The sequence below is a fragment of the Mesoplodon bidens genome, assembly GCF_964165515.1.
Source record: "Mesoplodon bidens genome assembly, chromosome: 1".
Lineage (NCBI taxonomy): Eukaryota > Metazoa > Chordata > Mammalia > Artiodactyla > Ziphiidae > Mesoplodon > Mesoplodon bidens.
This window is the reverse complement of record NC_138176.1, coordinates 9,381,790-9,400,836: the sequence shown is the minus strand read 5'-3', so window position 1 is coordinate 9,400,836 and position 19,047 is coordinate 9,381,790. Positions and strand designations below refer to the sequence as shown.

The 19,047-nt window shown below is 42.5% G+C and overlaps 1 protein-coding gene across 3 annotated transcripts in view; it reads left to right on the top strand.

Moving 5' to 3' along the window:
- ACADSB (acyl-CoA dehydrogenase short/branched chain) overlaps nt 1-19,047 on the top strand; it is a 38,861-nt gene that overhangs the window by 7,564 nt on the left and 12,250 nt on the right. For 2 of the 3 annotated variants that reach the window (XM_081228188.1, XM_081228187.1), the window contains exons 2-5: nt 14,083-14,242; nt 14,457-14,557; nt 17,012-17,218; nt 17,770-17,940. The exons of the other annotated variant lie outside the window; for it this stretch is intronic. In XM_081228188.1, coding sequence (XP_081084314.1) covers nt 14,083-14,242; nt 14,457-14,557; nt 17,012-17,218; nt 17,770-17,940 — 639 coding nt within the window. The remainder of the gene's footprint in view (nt 1-14,082; nt 14,243-14,456; nt 14,558-17,011; nt 17,219-17,769; nt 17,941-19,047) is intronic. 3 annotated transcript variants of the gene reach the window in all.

The window sequence follows — 19,047 nt, the reverse complement described above, 5'->3', positions numbered from 1 at the left end:
CAAACTCATAAATGAAAGACAGCTATAAGAACACTTTGTGATACAATGTTTTTTTACCTATGAGATGGATGCAGAAATCAAAAAATTGGCCTACAAGCTGTTTTGGCAAGATTCTAGGGAAACAGGCACCATTAAATATTTGTTAGTGGGCGTGAGAATGGTTTAACTGCTATGGAGGACAATTAGAGAAAATTTGTCAGTATTTTGAATTTATTTTTAACATTGACAGATTTTCCTCTTCGTGCTTGTGCTACAGATGTGAAATAATGTACATCAAAAGTTATTCATTGCAGCATTTTTTAAGAAACTTTTTACTTTGCAATATGTAATTAGATGCATAGGAAGTTGCATAAATACAAATAGTAGAGAGAGGTCCCCCCGTCCATCACTCAGATTCTCCCATGGTTGTATCTCAATAGTACAATTATTGAAACCAGGAAATTGATATAATTGTAATGCCAAGGAAAGGATAGCCCAACAAAGTGGTATGAAAATTACTCTAAACCTAAAACATTTGACCATTCAGCAGCCACAAGAAAGAAACATTATCTAAATTTAAACAAAGCCTCCTGAAAGTACATCTGTAGATATAAAGAAACTTTGTCTTTTCTCCTATAAATCCATTTATTGTCAGTCATTTCCTACCCGCCCCCACACCCAACCTCTACCATTAGAACCTAAGGCAGTAGAGAAGTTTTCTTCCCAAGAAATGTGTACATATAGTTCTATGGTATTTTATCACTTGTAGGTTTGTGTAACCAAGTCCACAGTCAATATACAGATTGACATTCACAGCAAAGAGCTCCCTTGTTACAGCATTACTTATAATAACAAAGGGAATTGTTACATGTTAGAAACATCTCCAGAATATATTGCTACATGGGGAAATGAATGAATGAATGAATGAATGAATGGGCCAGAATATGGTATATAGTATGCTCTCTTAGAAGGACCAGGAGGAAAATAAGCAACTATATTTTTACTTGCTTATGTTTGTATATGAAGAATACCAGAAGGATACATAAGAATCTCCCCTATCCCCTATGGAGGATGTTGAAAGTGGGCTGGATGGGAAATAGGGCAACAGCTTTTTTGAACATAGTTACCTGTTCAAACCAAAAAGTTTTAAGTAAGACAGCTGGGGGCATGGTGGAGGGGGAGCAGGGAAGGTGCAGTCATGGATCATTTAACTTGTTCAGCAAGCGAATAATTTGGCTTTTGAAAGTTATAAGGGGTTGGCATGAGTCAAGCATGTAAACACAGATTCCAGCTCATGCTACATGTGAGAGTCACCTGTCAACTGAAAAAATGCACAGCCTAAAAGATGAGAATTCTGTTTTATTCCGCGGACATTCTGAGGACTTCAAGCTGGGGAGACAGCCTCTCATCACTGAGGGACTGCTCAAAAAAGAGGTAAGGGAGGGGCCAAGATATATAGGGGTTTTTGCAACAAAGACCAGGTGGTAGGAACATCAAAAGATTGCTGATAATTAAAAGAAAAGTCCAGGGCTTCCTTGGTGGCGCAGTGGTTGAGAGTCTGCCTGCCAATGCAGGGGACACGGGTTCGTGCCCCGGTCCGGGAAGATCCCACATGCCGCGGAGCGGCTGGGCCCATGAACCATGGCCGCTGAGCCTGCGCGTCCGGAGCCTGTGCTCCGCAGTGGGAGGGGCCACGACAGTGGGAGGCCCGCGTACTGCAAAAAAACAGACGTCTCAAGTTAATGAATTTAGCACTTTTCTGTGTATGGGAAGATGCAAGAGTTTTGGGCACACTGAAATCATTCCTTTGATGTGCACCTCAGCTATCTGGAGCCAGTATCCTGTGCTCTCTCCTCCTGAGTTTCCTCAGGGCTCACCAATGGAGTGGCTGTAATGTGATGGCTTGATGGCTGCAACATCCTTTGTTTACTGATTTGGCAGGCAACATTTTTTTTTTTTCCACTCACACACCTCAGGGAGCATTTTAGAAATGCAGAAGCCCAGGCTTCATCCTGAGTCTGTTAGATCAGAGCCCGAATTGGTGGGGCTGAAATCTTTTACTCTAAGCTCCCCCAGGTGATCTGGGTATGTAGCCAAGAGTGGCATCCCCTGATTTAAATCTCAGGGGGACTTGTTTCAAAGACACTAATAGAGTCATTGGTAAAAGTTCCCAGGATAAACTAGTTTCTTTAGTTTAATTGTGTATAACTATATTTTGCAGTTAGGTTCTTAAGAAGTCCATAAAATTGTTCTGTAGTGTGATGCTGAACATATTATTATTATTTTTTTTAGAAAATGTTGGGGGTAGGAGTTTATTAATTAATTAATTAATTTTTGCTGTGTTGGGTCTTCATTTCTGTGCGAGGGCTTTCTCTAGTTCTGGCAAGTGGGGGTCACTCTTCATCACGGTGCGTGGGCCTCTCACTTATCGCGGCCTCTCTTGTTGCGGAGCACAGGCTCCAGACGCGCAGGCTCAGTAGTTGTGGCTCACGGGCCTAGTTGCTCCGCGGCACGTGGGATCCTCCCAGACCAGGGCTTGAACCTGTGTCCCCTGCATTAGCAGGCAGACTCTCAACCACTGAGCCACCAGGGAAGCCCTGAACATATTATTTAAGACCTACATCTAGCATTTTTAAAAACAAGCCTACTTTGAAAGCCCAAAGAATACGTGGTTGAGGTATTTATTCATTTTAAAACATCTTAACATCAAAATTTTTATTATTAAATATTTCTAATAAAGAAATAAAACAATTCTGACATAAACCCTGCACTTCCACCCTCTCCACAGAAGTAACTTATAACCGGGGCCCAACAGTGAGGCCAGTTTTGGATCACAGGACCGGAGATCAGACAAAAGGTAGCTGATCTCACTCAGTTTATTGCACACAATTAGCACACAACACTGGTTGGTCAAAGTAGGGAAACTAGACAAGGGGATAACAAGCCCTCCCAGGAGAAGTCCGGAAAGGAGGTGTCTCAGCATGAGTGGCAGTCCTGGTCCAGCAACGGGTGTGGAGACAAGCATGGAGGCAAAGTCGCCTTCTGCTCCAGCAGGGCCTTCTGGCAGCGTCCATCTGCAACAGCCCAGCAGCGAGGAGTCGGGTCCTCCAACCAAGAGCCTTCAAGTCATCTCAGTGTTCTTTCTAAGGAGTCGGCCAGTAGGTGTAATGGTCACGGTGCCCAAGGGGTCTTGTCTCCAGCAGTTGCTCCTTCTGTTTCAGTGATGTCTTTCCTCAGGCTTTACCAGACAAATTCCTTAACACTCTTAATTTATCACACTAAGACGCTGGGACTCCACATTTTCTGCCATGACTCCATCTTGACTTACTGAACATACCTCAACTCCTGTGAGTTTCACACAAGGTGAGTGGGAATCCTAACACAAGAGAAATCACAACATAACGACACTCCTGAGGCTGATGTGTATGCTTCCTGTTTATGTTTTTAGACTGCATCTGTGTGTATCAATGAGAATATATACTAACATTTGGTGTGTTTTTAAAGTGTGCATAAACGCTGTCTCCCGGAATAAATCCTTTTGCAAATTACTTTTTGTGCTTAATATATTTTCAAGACTTACCCATGTTGATATATGTAGCTCCCTAGTTCACTTTAACTGCTGTAAAATATACTGTTAAATCAATATACCACGACATATGCATTCCTTTGTTGATAGTTAATTAGATTCTTAATTTTTCACCATTTCAGATGCCATTTCATTCTTTGCATGTTTATAATTGTGCATATGAATTCAAATGGAATTGCTGGGCCTTAGGGCATGTATGTCTTTATCTTTACTATCGCTTAGGACAGTGATTACATCAGTTTTTACACTAACCCATAAAGTATAAGGGTCCGTTCATTCCCTTCCACCCACTACAACAGCTTGTTTAAAAAACAACAACAACAACAACAAACTAGTTCATGACCCTTGTAAAAGATGGTAAAGAAGACTTTATTCAGGAAGGGACTCCTGCATTGGGGTTTTGCAGTAGGGATGTGAGATCAAGCTCAACTCCAAATACAAGGACAAGTGGATATTTATAGCCAAGAAGCAGGGTGGGGGTCAGTGGGTGGAAAATTAAAAGAGAAAACAGAAATAAGGGGGATTCTTGCTAGACCCACGCTCTACAGGATCTTGCCAAAGGTGGACCAAAGTGATGAGATACCGAGGATAGGGGATTTTCATTCATGTGTCCCAGCAGGACTCTTACTAAAACTGGATAGAGGGGCACTTGAACTCAGCCCAAGGTTGGGACCTAGTCAGAAAGAGAAGCTCGACTCCTTTGGTTAAGGAGAGTCTTTGTCAAACTTCTCCAACACTTCCGGGTCCAATGGGGGGCAGGGGAGAAGCTAGAGCGGGCTGAGGAACGTGGGGCGGGAACGAATGGGAAGAGAATGAGGAGAGCTGAGTGTCCTGGGAGTCGGAGAGGCGGAGCATCTGAAAGGAGGGGGCGCTCAGCTGAACTGAGTCAGCTGCAGTGACTAAACTGAACTCCGAAAAGCATGGAGATGTTTGATCTTGAAGGGAGGAGATCCTGCCGATTGGTGGGGGGCAGAGCCATGTTGGGGTGGGCTGAGGAGTGAAGTAGAGACAGCTAGTAGAGCAGCTCTTCAGCAATGTGGCTGTGAAGGAAGGAAGGGAGAGGCTGGTCCCCGGAGGCAGATACCAGGCTCAAGGATGGCTCACAGGGTCAGCATTAGAGCAGGGAGAACTGGAAAAAACATGGAAGACAAAAGTATGGCTGAGCATCCTGCAGAGGTTGCAGGGGTGGGATCCAGAGAAGAGGAGAAAAAATAGGTGCAGGTGCGGGACAACGTATGGGGTTGGTGGTGAAACGTTGAGGCGGTTCCCATTTGTTGGCATTTATTTTCTCCAGTAGAAGAGGTTATAAGCTGCCAGTGAGGGGTGAAGCTTTGAGTGCTCTGAGATAATCATGTCAGAGAATGAGAAAGAGACCAGGTTGAGGTTGGTGACTATAAAGCTGTGAGCGTGTGTGTGTCTGTGTCTGTCTTCTGGATGCAGGCTCGGAAAAGGTAATAATTGGACACATTCTTGGTTAGAGTTTTGATTGTACCTCCAATGAAAGAGGGGAAGGAGTTGATTACAAAATGGGCAACATGAGGGAATTTGGGGAGTGATGGAACTAACTATTCTGTGAGGAATTGTGTTTGGATACACAACTCTGAATTTGTCAAAACCCATGAAACCATACACCACAAATGTGAATGTTATTTTATATATAAAAATAAAATCGAACCAGCGTGTAGAGGGAAGATGGAATTCAGGCTGCGGCAAATGAATCTCACTGTATTACAAGTTCTGATGTTGTGATTTATAATAATGTTAAAAAACAAAATTCAACCAAGTAAATTTGAAGATCTAACTGGCTTTATTCAATGGTTATGCATTGGGTGGCATCCCATCTAGTAAACAGAAGGTCATTCTTAAGAGCTGTTCAAAATGGAAGGATTTTATATAAACAGGAGGCTTGGGCAAAAGAAAAGAAAGGGCTATTTGGGGTCAGGACATCTGGGAGAAGGCGTGCGCCCAGGTGTTTTTTTTCTTTTATCAGGTACATTGCTGCTGCTTCCTCTTGGTGAGGAGGATGGAGAGGGTCCAAGTGACAGACAGTCCCATTGGTACTGACCAGAAAATTCCAAATTTTCTGGATTATATACTTCCGGGGAAGGTCAAAACTGCAGTTAGGTCACGTATTAAATCTAGGTTTGATATCATGCACTTTAGCACAAGTGATGCCATTTTGGACCTGTGGTTTTTCTCTGTAACAATAAATGTATGTTTTGGTCTTTCTCCAAGTTCCTGGCTCACAGCTCCCAAAGCTTTGGGGTTTCTTAGGTAACAAGAGCAATGGGAGCACCTGAAATCACTTCAGAGCCATAAAGGTTAAATGGGTGTCTTGTTATTCAAAACAAGCTCCTTTCAACCACTCCTGAGTTTATGTTAATGAGGTGACTTGGGAAACACCCAAGAATGGGGGCTGGTTGCCAGGGGAATGAACCACAGGCTTGGAGAGTTGGAACTTTCAGTCCCACTCAACCTCCTGGGAGGGAAGAGGGGTTAGAGGTTGAATCAGGGGTCACGTGAAACCCCCCATAGAAATCCAAAAGGACAGGGTTCTGAGTTTCCCAGTTGGTGAGTACATTGAGGTGCTGTGAGTGTGGTTCTCTTGGAAAGAGAGCATGGAAGCTCTGATACCTGTCCCCATATCTTGCCCTATACATCTCTTTATCCTGTTACCCGAAAAACTGTGTTCACCTCTTGGTGGGTGTCGAGCCAGAAGACACAATTGTGGACTGTATGGGAAGACGCAAGAGTCTGGGCTCACTGAAATCATTCCTTTGCTCTGCACCTCAGCTAGCTGGGAACAGTATCCTGTATTTTCACATCCTGAGTTTCCTCAGGGCTCACCGTAGGGAGTGGCTGCAGTCTGATGGCTGCTAGGTGGCAGGTATTCTTTTTTCCTGAGTTCCCTCAGGGCTCACCAGCTCACTTTGGAGGGCTGCAAGCGCTGTTGACTGACATCCTTTGTTTACTGACATGGCAGGAAATATTCCATTTCTCACAACCAAGCCAAAGATCAGGAGAAGGAAGGATTTATTATTTGCTCCTAAGTAAGGAGATCTTTCCCACCAGCAAAATTGGGGAAGTTTTACGCTAAGGGTACCTGCATATTCATGAGGGGGCTCGAGCAGAGGAGAATTAAGCATAGAATTGGGGCAAAGGTTGATAGAGTCCAAGCTTTAGTTGACTGAAGGGTCAAAAAAGGTCAACATCATCCTCTTCTTGGATGGGGCCCTTAGTTCCTGCAGAACTCAAAGATATGTGTCAGTTTGTTATGTATATCCCTTGAAGAGGACCTTGGGACTATTTTATCACTGATCTGGGGATTCTTGACTTCTTTTCCTTTTTTTCCTGCATTCACTCACTTTCCTTAAGATCATTAGTTACTGAGACATGTTTTAGTGCAAACATTGTGGCCAAGCTTAGATCACAAAATGGCTTAGGCCAAAAGTGGCTTCTCATGTCCAGAAAGCCATGCCTGGTTCTCTCTCTCTGGGGACCCCCTACTCTATCTGCTTACAATCTGGCTGTTCCTGAGTAGTATCCTTTTATAACAAACCAGTAATCCCATAAGTAATATGTTCTTCTAAGCTCTCTAGAGCTGCTTTAGCACATCAAATGAACCCAAAGAGGGGGACTGGGGACTTCCCATGTATAGCTAGTGGGTCTGAAGCCCAGGTGACAACCTGGGCTTGCAGTTGGTGTGTGGGGATGTGGAGTGTGGGCCGTCGTGGGGCTGAGCCCTTAACCTGTGTGATCTGACACGGTGGTCTCCAGGTGTCACCCAACTCAGGGGCATAGAGTTTGCCTTACAGATTGCGGTGAATTCCTCGCTTTCTGAGGTTCCCAAAATACCTTGAGATTTTTGCACCTGTAAGGAGGTGGCCTTCCTAATTTCCCTGATAAAGCTGCTGGGAACCTAAGAGTTTACAGTCTCTGGAGGGATCAGACAGAAAAAGTAAATGTTTCAATTCTGCTTACAAATGGATAATTTACCAAATTGCTGTAAATCATAATGAGCTTAAGGGAAAGGTTTCCTTATATCTGGACAAATACAGATTAAAAGCCAGTAGTATTTCAGACAAAACCAAAAAATTATAACCATATTCAGTTTACTCAAGTTTATGTAACTAATCCTTTTTTGTTAACAGTTTTATGAAATCAGAGTTTCCATTAGACTTTTTGAATATCTTACCCAGTTCAGCAGTATGATTTAAAAGTTATCAAAAACCTGTACTTGTCAAAAAGTTCTTTCTATGAATCTTCTTGAAGATGAAGCAGTTTTGCAAAGCATCAGTTTAAGCATCTCTGAATGATAAGGGACTTAGAAAGGCAAGGTTAAAGATCTGATTACAATGTTTTTGACAAAGAAGCTTAACCAAGTTGCTGTGACATACGACATTTTAAGATAACAACTAGAATTATAATATACCAGGACATACCCAAATTTCAGAAATTTTATATAATTTTAGAATGTCTGTATTAATAGCATTTATCCATACAGTATATTCTAAATAGTTTTATCACTCATGTGATAATGCTCTCCATGTAATTTAACATACCAAATGATACTATTAAATAGTTCTCTCTGAAATGCCTCAAGGCCCCTCTGACACATCCCAAAGTTAGCTGGAGCGCAAAGGAACTTTAAGTAGATATTTGAGAAGTTTGTGAAAGATATCAAAAAGTTTCAAAACTCTAGGTAACCAAAGTGACAAAAGATTTCAAAAGCAAATACAGATCACTTAAAGGCAAAGAAACTCACACAATCTGTTATCAAAAGCAGCTATCCAAGAAAACTTTTTTCTCTTAACAGGCAGAGAAAACCAAGTCCAGTCTTAAATTGCTGGTCCTGGAGCTCGTAAGCTCATCTAAGTGCACATTTCCATTTCCACTGACCAAAAGTGACAATTGGCAGCTGGCCAAGCAGGGGGAGTGGCAGGGAGGATCCCTGGAATGAGTAGTTCCTTCCAGCAGCTCCTGGAACTTACTTGAGAATCCCCTGTCAGGGCTGGCCAGCCATGAGCAGCACATTCACCGAGGTCAACCCTGCAAGTCACCGCAGCTGGCAGCTCCAACTCAGGATTGCCAGAAGCAACTAGACGCCCCAAGAGCGCAGCCCCACGTTGGGTGCCAAAATCTGTTACTGAAGTCGGGTTCGGCTGCTCTCCACTTAAAAGCCAATAATTGAGAGGAAAGTGTCAGAAGAAAGGAAAGATGCTTTAATCAGAAAAGCTGGAAATCTGGGAAAAAGGTGGGCTCATGTCCCGAGACCAGCTCTGAAGATTCTGCTCAGCCATGACAGTTTTTAAAGGGAAAAAAGGGGGGAGAATCTCAGTGAATCATTGAGGCAGGAGGTTGGATTCTGCATCATTCTCCACTGTGTGCAGGCTGTCTGGTTCTCTTCACTGTTATCTTGCCCAGTGATCTGCCTGCAGGATTGCTATGGGGGATGTTGAGGGTAGGAGCTAGTTATTCTTTCCAGGAAAAGAATCAACAGGTTAGGCAAGGCATGGTGTGCATTCAGGAGAGCATAAGCCAGGAGTTAGGTTAAATTGCCTAGTGCTCTCATTCCTGTATTTAGGTTTTTGAAGGTTAGAGGGAGACAGGAATGGGGCAAAAGAGCTGCTTTCACAGGTAGATGATGTCAGAATTGAGTTGAATAGTAGGACACTCAAGTGGTGCTGGAAAACCGCTTGCTGGTGTGGGGAAGCCTCTCGAATGTTGGAATTGGTCCCAGAATCATTACAGGTGAATCACACAACTACACTGAGATACAGGGGTGGGGAAGAAAGAACTTTCAGAGACAGTGTTTTGACTGGGAACCATGAGGCTAAAGACAGAACTGGACACAAGCACTCTGATTAATTTGATTCTCACAGTGGTGTGTAGCAGTTCTGAAACGATTTTATATGTGGACTAGGTTTGAATAAGCAAATTCATCCTAGATCATGAGTCATAGCCAGGTTTCTCAGTGTCAGAAGTTACCATAAGAAAATCTGGCTAGAATGAACCCTGTGAACTCTGGTACTAGGATGGAATCAAAATATGAAAAAGAATACACATTCATGCCCACATGCAGTGAGGAGAGCCAGGAGGGCACATGTGGTGGGAACCAATGACCGTCACGGTTTAAGGTGAAGCCCTCTTGTTATATCAGAACTTGTCCTTTGCAAAAGCTGAGGTGGGTCTTCGCAGTTGATCGCAGCACCTCTCCTGTGTCTTCTTTTTACCATTCCGGCATGCGAAAGCTTCTTAACTTGAAGCGCTTTAAGGGTGTTTCGAACGGTACTTTGTCAGCTGGAACGTAATGGAGACGGATTGTGATCCACTCAATGAGTTTAGCACAAGTTTCACCAGGACACTCGGCAGTCAGGTGTTCTTAACCTTTTTGGGTGCCATCTGTGGAAAGTAGACAGCAGTGTCGTCGAGTTTTTAGACCGTTTCTCAAAACGTTTTAAAATGCATGAAGTCACATACATAGGATCGCCGAGGACATCCGTTACAATGAAAGTGGTAAAAATAGTTTACATTGCGACATAGGACTGTGTGCTTCTTACATAAGCCCCGACAGCAGCTTGAATAACCACATGAGTTTGAAGGGTGACGGGGGCACCAGCAGGGTCACTCGATACAAAAACATCTGTACTTTCTTTTAGCGACGGCACTGCTGTGACTTGTTGCCTACATGCATAATCAAAGGGGACGCTACAGTTCAGTTAGAGGTTCGTGAAATAAAGTGTAGTTTTTCCCCCATCCAAGTTTGTGGACTTTGTTGTTCTGCCTTTAGGAGCCTGCAGACCCCAGATTTGATCATCAGGGCTTCTCAGTGTGACAGAACTCTAGGCAGTTGAGTAGGAAACAGATCAGACTCAAGCTTCGAAAAGTATTTGGCTAAGGCATAACTAACCATTATTCCATTCAAGTAGCAATTGCTGCTCTATACAAAAAAAATGTCATGATGTGGTACAATGGCTTGTAACTGTGGAAAATCATTTTGATGGACTGGGCACCAAATCTGCAGAGGCTGAGGTCAACACTGAGGGGCAGGGGACGGCTGAAAATCATCGGGGAAACCTTGGGCTGAGTGGTTAAAGGCAAGGAAACATCTCCTTTATTAAAAACTGTCATGTTAAAGGGAAATTTTTTTTTCTGCCAAAAAGGATAGGTGTTATCTTTCAATGCTTCGGTGAAAAACGGATTCCATTCACTTAGCGTACATAGCGACTATTTTATGATAAGTATCTTCAGTAATCTCCCCCTATACTTGTATACCACTTTTTAAAGTACATTGGCTTCTCTTATCTTGTGTCTAAAGTAATTGCTATGTGTTGAACAGTCATCTACTTTGTCAGTAGCAGTATTGAGACTAAGGGGGTCACAGTTGTGTCAGCAGGGAAAAATGGGTGTACTGAGACCCACTGGCTTGTTTCTCAGTGCTGGGCATTCTGCTAAAGATAAACTTCGGTAGAAAGGTGATATACTGACAAAGAGACACAATGAATTCTGTAGTGAGTTTAGTGAAGTAAATCTCCCCTAGAAATAAGAAATGTGTGCAATGTATTGCAGCTTTTGAAATGTAATAGGGCAAGTTTCATGAGCATTTTGTGGAGAAGATGGCCTGGCCCATTCTTTCATTCATTTGGATACATATTGAGGACCCCATCCAGCCACTGAGCAAAATCTCACCCACACTTAGTTGCATCCGTTCTCCCATTCTTCTTCCCTCTTTGTGCCTGCTGCTGATGATCGCTGTTTCTCCTTCTGCTACCTGACCCCACTCCCCTGCACGCCCCCTCGCCTAGGCCCCTTCACATTTGCATTTCTTACCTCGCTTCTCCTTACCCTGCTTTTTCATTCATGTCATGTTTCATCAAGAAGAGGACGGTATCTCATGTCTCCCCTTTCCTTTTTCTAAAAATATTTATTTATTTATTTTTGTTGCGCAGGGTCTCAGTTGCGGCAGGTGGGCTCCTTAGTTGTGGCAGGCATGTGGGATCTAGTTCCCTGACCAGGGATCGAACCCAGGCCCCTGGCATTGGGAGCACGGAGTCTCATCCACTGCACCTCCAGGGAAGCCCCCCCACCCTTCTTTTAACTGGTTCAAAGTTTTCGTGTCCCAGCTCTGTCCTTTTTTTTTTTTTTTTTTTTTTTTTTTTTTTGCGGTACGCGGGCCTCTCACTGTTGTGGCCTCTCCCGTTGCGGAGCACAGGCTCCGGACGCGCAGGCTCAGCGGCCATGGCTCACGGGCCCAGCCGCTCCGCGGCATGTGAGATCTTCCCGGACCGGGGCACGAACCCGCGTCCCCTGCATCGGCAGGTGGACTCTCAACCACTGCGCCACCAGGGAAGCCCCCAGCTCTGTCTTTTAATGAGAAAAAAATGTTCCATGCAACTTTGCCCTGAATTATCTGTCTCCTTATTCTCAAAACAAAATTAGCTAGAAAAATTGAGACAGACACTTTTTTTTTCTGACCGGCCAGTGTTCCTTTTTCCCAGGCGAATCCAAAGCAGAATATATCTAAGACACAGAACTGTGAAGATTGACCGATATGTAAGAGAGATTAACAATGGTTTCAAATATGGTGACGCTTGCTTCTTTTTTTCTCTTTTTATCAATAAGCTTTTCAGTGTACACTCAAAACTATTGAGAAAATATATTGCAGCATATTACTACATTTGCTTTTTAATCTGCAAAGCTTGGCTTTGTTTCTTGCCTGCTCCATGAACTGTATCTTGTCCTAACTAGATCCTAAGCTTCTCAGAAGCTGGTGAACTTCACCCCTACATGTTCTCTTAGGCATTTGACAGATGCTCAGTGTATTCTGGGGGTTTTTTGGTGAATGAAAGGAAAACACTAGTTTTTTAAACAGCTTTATTGATATATAATTTACAGAGCAATATAATTCACTATTTTTAAGAGTATAATACAGCGGTTTTCAGTAAATATACAGAGGTGTGCAACCATCACCACAATCCAGTTTTGGAACATTTCTATCACCCCAAAAAGATCATTGTGCCCTTTTGCAGTCACTCGTCATTCTTACCCTGAGCCCCAGGCAACCACCACTCTACTTTGCGTCTCTATGGATTTGCCTGTTCCGGAAATTTCTTATAAATAGACTCATATAATATATGATCTTTTGTGGCTGGTGTCTTTCATTTGGCATGTTTTTGTTTTGTTTTATGTTCAGGGAAAGACTAATTCTTCATTTGTTTCCCCTGTACTAGAATTCTACAGAATAATATTGGGAAGGTATAACAAGCATTCGAAACTGGATGGTCTCTTTTTTCAACAAAATTGTAGCAAATCCTTTGCCGACTTGAAGGATTTGGGGCCCTGCAACGGGGGGACACACTAATGGCAGGAAGAGCTAGTCTTGCAGTTTAACTAAGTTACAACCATGACTCCTTCTGTTAGATTCTTAGGGATCAGAGTAGAATTAGTCATTACTATTTGCTGAGCTCTTACTGTACGGTGGGTACCACACTAAACCCTTGTTGTGGATTGCTTCATTAATCCTTACAAAACTTTCCAAAAGGTTATTATCCACGTTTTACCAGGAAGGAAACTAAGACTGAGAGATTTTAACTGAGAGGTTAAAAACCACTTGCCCAAGATCACATAGTTAGTAAATATCAGACTACAACTAGTTCTTTCAGGCTCCAGAGCCCATTTTCTTCTTAACCCGTATGCTCTCTTACTAATGAGAAACTGAAAAAACAAAACTGGCCATGGAAACCAAAAAAGCACAGCTGCTTGCAGCCAGGCAGGGTGGGCTGGGGCACTCTCCTCCCTCAGTTGCCCCTGTGCCCTCACTCAGTCCTGCCCCACGAGAGAATTCTCTTCACAGTGGGCAGTCAGTACTCTTAGAAGTCCGGTTTCCTTATCCAAGAAGTTAGAGCAATGTGACATTTTAAGAATGAGTTCCACCTCGAAAGTTCTGTTTCCTTGAAGGTAGAAGTTAATTATCTGGGAAATGTGTTTATTCAGAACAGCTCATTGCCGGATAAAGGAGATATATGTTAACAAACCAATTTGTGATTTTGGTTACAAGACGGTGAATCTTAAAATAATGTGCCAGGTTAATGTCCCTTATTATTATGATTTTTTATAAATGTATTTTATTTATTTAGTTTTGGCTGCATTGGGTCCTTGCTGCAGTGTGTGGGCTTCTCACTGCGGTGGCTTCTCTTGTTGCAGAGCATGAGCTCTAGGGCGTGCGGGCTTCAGTAGTTGTGGCTCACGGGAAGAGTGCAGGCTCAGTCGTTGTGGCACATGGGCTCAGTTGCTCCATGGCCTGTGGGATCTTCCCAGACCAGGGCTCGAACCCATGTCCCCTGCATTGCAGGCGGATTCTTAACCACTGTGCCACCAGGGAAGTCCCAGTCTCCCTTATTTTGCTGAAAGAAGTTATACAAATGGGTTATAAAGTTATTCCCAAAGAAACTGATGTTCCAGTACTTTTCTTCCCTTTTGTGTGTGTGTTCCTTATTCAATGGGGACTGTTCCTACAGCTAAGAAGAAACTTCCCAATTTGCCTGTCTTCCTGGAAAAATCCTCCTCATGTCCTAAAATCTTCCCAGTCAGAAGCTGGACTCAAAACAACAAATAAGGGCCTACCCTATGCCCCTCTGCAAACATTTACAGATGAGGAGATGATGATAAAGAGCACCGGTGAGTGAACTTCTCAATTTCACCACAGTATTCCTCTGGTCATTACTTGGGCCTACAATGTGAGATCACATGACATGTGACATGATTGGGAGAGGTGTTCATCTAAGTTTATGAATGGAATTTTTGACATTAATTAAAAAAATTTTTTTTGAAAAAAGTAACATGTCATATTAATAAAATAAAGACTTACCCGTATTTTTTTTTTTCCCTACAGTTAAAAAATTTGCCCAGGAACAAATTGCTCCTTTGGTTTCAGAAATGGATGAAAATTCAAAAATGGAAAAATCAGTAATACGAGGATTATTTCAACAAGGGGTATATAATTCATGATTCTTCCAATTTCAAACTTTCATAAATACCTTCCAGTGTTAAGATGTATGCATACTCTTAAATTTAGGAATTGTAATGATAGCATGATTTCCTAATCAGAATTATCTGGGATCTCTTTTAGATTGAGATCCTAGTTAAAATTTTTTAATTGAATTAACATTTTAAATTAGAAATACTGCGCTTTTTAAGTAAAAGGCTAGAAGCAAGAGCGATTTCTTTAGACCAGAGGTGTTCAACCGGGGGCTGTTTTTTGTCCCCCAAAGGACATTTGGCAACGTCTGGGGACTGGCTGTCACAACTGGGTGTGCTGCTGGCATCTACTGAGATAGACGCTGGAGATGCTGCTAAATGTCCCACAGTGCACAGGACAGCCTGCCAAGACCGAATTATCCAGCTTAGTAACGCCAAGGTTAAGAAACCCTACTTTAAACTTCATACCAGCACATCTACCTGGATCCCTATGTATGTGGAAAACTTAAAAGCAAGAGGTGGTATCTGAATTCCACATTAACAAGGGCAGCCGATTTCTAAGGGAGAGGTTATCAGCATGGGAGCCCCAGGGAGAACATTTCAGAGCCACTGCACTCTTCTTCATCTCTCCCTTCTCTATAGGTGTGAAGATTTTGTGTTTGGAACACCAAGGCTATCCCAGACCTAATAGCTCCTACTCAGATCCATTGGCTTAAATCTTGTCCTGTTATCCTGTTTGAAAAGTAGCCTTTTCCACGCAACTGTTTTATTTCTTTTTAAATTAATTAATTAATTAATTTTTGGCTGCACTGGGTGTTCATTGCTGCGTGTGGGCCTTCTCTAGTTGCGGTGAGCGGGGGCTACTCTTCGTTGCAGTGCGCGGGCTTCTCATTGTGGTGACTTCTCTTGCTGTGGAGCGCGGGCTTCAGTAGTTGTGGCGCACGGGCTCAGTTGCTCCGCGGGATGTGGGATCTTCCTGGACCAGGGCTCGAACCCGTGTCCCTTGCGTTGGCAGGCAGATTCTTAACCACTGCACCAGCAGGGAAGGCCCCCTGTTTTACTTGTTACTGTTTAAAAGATACCAGCTTTTTTTTTTTCTTTAATACCATGTATCGTAGTGATTTTTCCACCTTTCTTTTAGCAATGAAACTTGGGAAAATGGAATCTTATGTGGAGCCACAGTGGGTCAAACAGCATCTGTGAGTCCACTTCTCAGCCAGATTTCATCTTCGTTGTTTTCAGAACCTCTAGGCTTCTCTGAGATGTCTTGAGCAACACTCTCCCGAGGAGCAGTTCTTACAGGCAGGGTCACACGCAGCGACGAGTTGCCTGCCACCTCCACAGCTGCTCCTGTCTGGATGTCGTACCCCGTGGAGGGTCTGCGTTGCACATCCTGCACCAGCTATTCTCGGCCTCATGTGACTCCTAGCTTCTGTTGTCCCACTTCTGTGGAGGTCACCTGCCATAATAACTGACAGATATTCCCAGTGTAGGGGAAATTGGTGACCTTTTTAGAGAAGCAGTGTCTCTGACAGCTGTTAAAGGTATGATAGTCCGATATTCTCATGCTGGCCCCAGTCTTCAGGCACTACACCCCAATCCTTGAATTCTTCCTCATAGGACATCATTTCTGGTTCTCTCAGCCTTTCTGTCCTCCCCCATGTGGTTCTAACTTCATATCAGCTAAGTTTCCCATCAGCTTAGGATATAACAGCCACACCCTGGCTGTAGTGCGTGTGACTCTAGAGTGCCTGGAGAGGATAGAAAGAAGCGTTGCCCTTTTACCTGTTCACAGCTTTGGGTCTTGAATTACGTGTGCACACATTCTCCTTCTGAAATGAGGACACTTAAAAATGGAGTGTTACGGACGTTTCATGTTCCAGACTTAGGACTGGTTACTGAACAGTCAGGCAGTTACTGGAAAGCCTTGACCAGTATTTGGCCATGTTTACCAGGCACCTGGGCCTTGTCTAGTGTGGTTGTAGGAAACACCACCACATGTGGTCTGCTAACCATCTGGACTTGCTAAAATGGTGCCAAAGGAATGGTCATTCAATTATTATCTCGGCTGAAAGAGTCAAGGTGGGGGGTTGACTCAAAGGGATTACGCTAAATGAAACTAGATATTCCACTGCTTTCTTCAGTTTCCTAATTATATATTTTCTCACTATTCCATTCCAGTATCCTTCAAAGCATTTTACCTCTCTTATTCTTGTTTTTTAGATCCCAAAAGGAAACAAATGATAGTTCTAGCATGTAATTTTATCCTTTGCAAATATATTTAGTTTCTGTTATAGATTTTTTTGTTACTTAGAGTGAAAGAGCCATACCGAATAAAAGAAGGATATACATATAGAATTTTTAAATTAAGCTGATGTGGTTACAAATTATTTTTGAACTTGTTCTTGCAAGGAATTGTCCCATATAAAAATAGCTTTCTTAATCTGTGTTTCCTTATTTTTCCTTTAGTTGATGGGTATTGAAATTGACACCAAGTATGGAGGAACAGGAGCTTCATTTTTTTCCTCTGTCCTAGTGATAGAGGAATTAGCCAAAGTTGATGCGTCTGTGGCTCTGGTATGTGACATCCAGAACACAATAATTAACAGGCTAATTGGAAAATACGGAACAGAAGAACAGAAGTCTATCTATTTGCCCAAGCTAGCGACAGAACAAGTGAGTTGAGATGAGTTATTGAAATGGATCTGATCTTTTCTAAATATAGGATATTTTCAGGAGAAAAGCAGCCGCAGTGTTGGCTTTTCTATTCAGGACCACAACACAGCACCATTAATAACTCAAGCAATGCTCAATAAATTAATGCTACTAGAAAAATACACTCTGCCTCTCATTTGCCACTTGGAAATTTAGGGAATTATCATTGGACAATAAAATTATTTCTTTTTTGGTCCCAATTATATTGGCTAATACCTTTGTTGGTAGTTTCATTTACACTGAGGTGTCTTTCTCCTGTAATTATGAAAACCAATTTAATTAAACTTAACATTGAATATGTGTGCTTAGGTCTTTAACTCTGCCTTAGACAAATAGTGGGGTATAGTTTGGAAAATAATACTGTCAGAATACCGTTACTATTTTGATATGTACAGGCTTTTAGAAGTGGCTAAAAGTTTGATTTTCAAATGTTTATTTTGCTGTAAGTGGGTACTTGTTATGCAAAGTATAAATATAGGTATTAATTTGGAATTTTTTCTTTGCATGTGTAGATAGGAAGTTTCTGCCTTTCAGAAGCTGGAGCAGGTAGCGATTCATTTGCTTTGAAGACCAAAGCTGATAAAAAGGGAAATTATTATGTCATCAACGGGTCAAAGATGTGGATTAGCAATGCCAAGGATGCCGGGCTCTTCTTGGTGATGGCAAATGTAGACCTTACTCTTGTAAGTTTGAAAACAAAGCTGCTCCCCGTTTCCCTCCTAATCTTTTCTCTTCATTTCTTTTTTCCTACTTCCATTTCCTTTTTAGGACTTAGTCTTAAATTCTTCATTCTCCTCAGTACTGAAAGGGTTAAACAACTGACATCTTTTCATCCTCTGATTTACTAATGTCCTAAAATAAATATTACAATTAACATGAATAAACATTAGCTACATAGAGGACCATTTAATTAATCTCCTAATCTGTTATATAGGAGGCTAATCTTAAATTTGGTAGAGTTTCAGATTTTCTATTTAATAATGAAGAATTTACCTATTTAATAGTACATTTATTTTTAAAAATGTTTTATTCAGTTGGAAAATAGACACATAGCAAAATGATAAAGATATCTTGTGTTTTTTGTCTAGTGTAGCATTTAATTGAATTAAAATTTAAAACTAAAATATGTAATGGGGGCTTCCCTGGTGGCGCAGTGGTTGAGAGTCCGCCTGCCGATGCAGGGGACACGGGTTCGTGCCCCGGTCCGGGAAGATCCCGCATGCCGCGGAGCGGCTGGGCCCGTGAGCCATGGCCGCTGAGCCTGCGCGTCCGGAGCCTGTGCTCTGCAACGGGAGAGGCCACAATAGTGAGAGGCCCGTGTATCGCAAAAAAAAAAAAAAATAATAATAATAATAAATAAATAAAGTATGTCATAAAATTAAATTTAAAATGTGGAATTCATCATGTAATACTTTAGTGTCACTTAATAATTTTAATAGCCACAATGGTTTCTGAAAGAGTAAAATAAATAGTAAGGTTCTTGATTTTGAACCTAATGCCCTCCCATACTTCTTGTTTCATAATACACATGTTGTAATTCTGAGTCCATTAGTATTTACTGCTAAAGTCTGTTTTGCTTTGTTTTTTGTTTTTTTGCTGCACTGGGTCTTTGTCGCTGCTTGTGGGCTTTCTCTAGTTGCGGCGAGCGGGGGCTACTCTTTGTTGTGGTGAGTGGGCTTCTCATTGCGGTGGCTTGTCTTGTTGCGGAGCCCAGGCTCTAGGCGCACGGGCTTCAGTAGTTGCAGCACGCGGGCTCAGTAGTTGCGGCTCACGGGCTGTAGAGCGTGGGC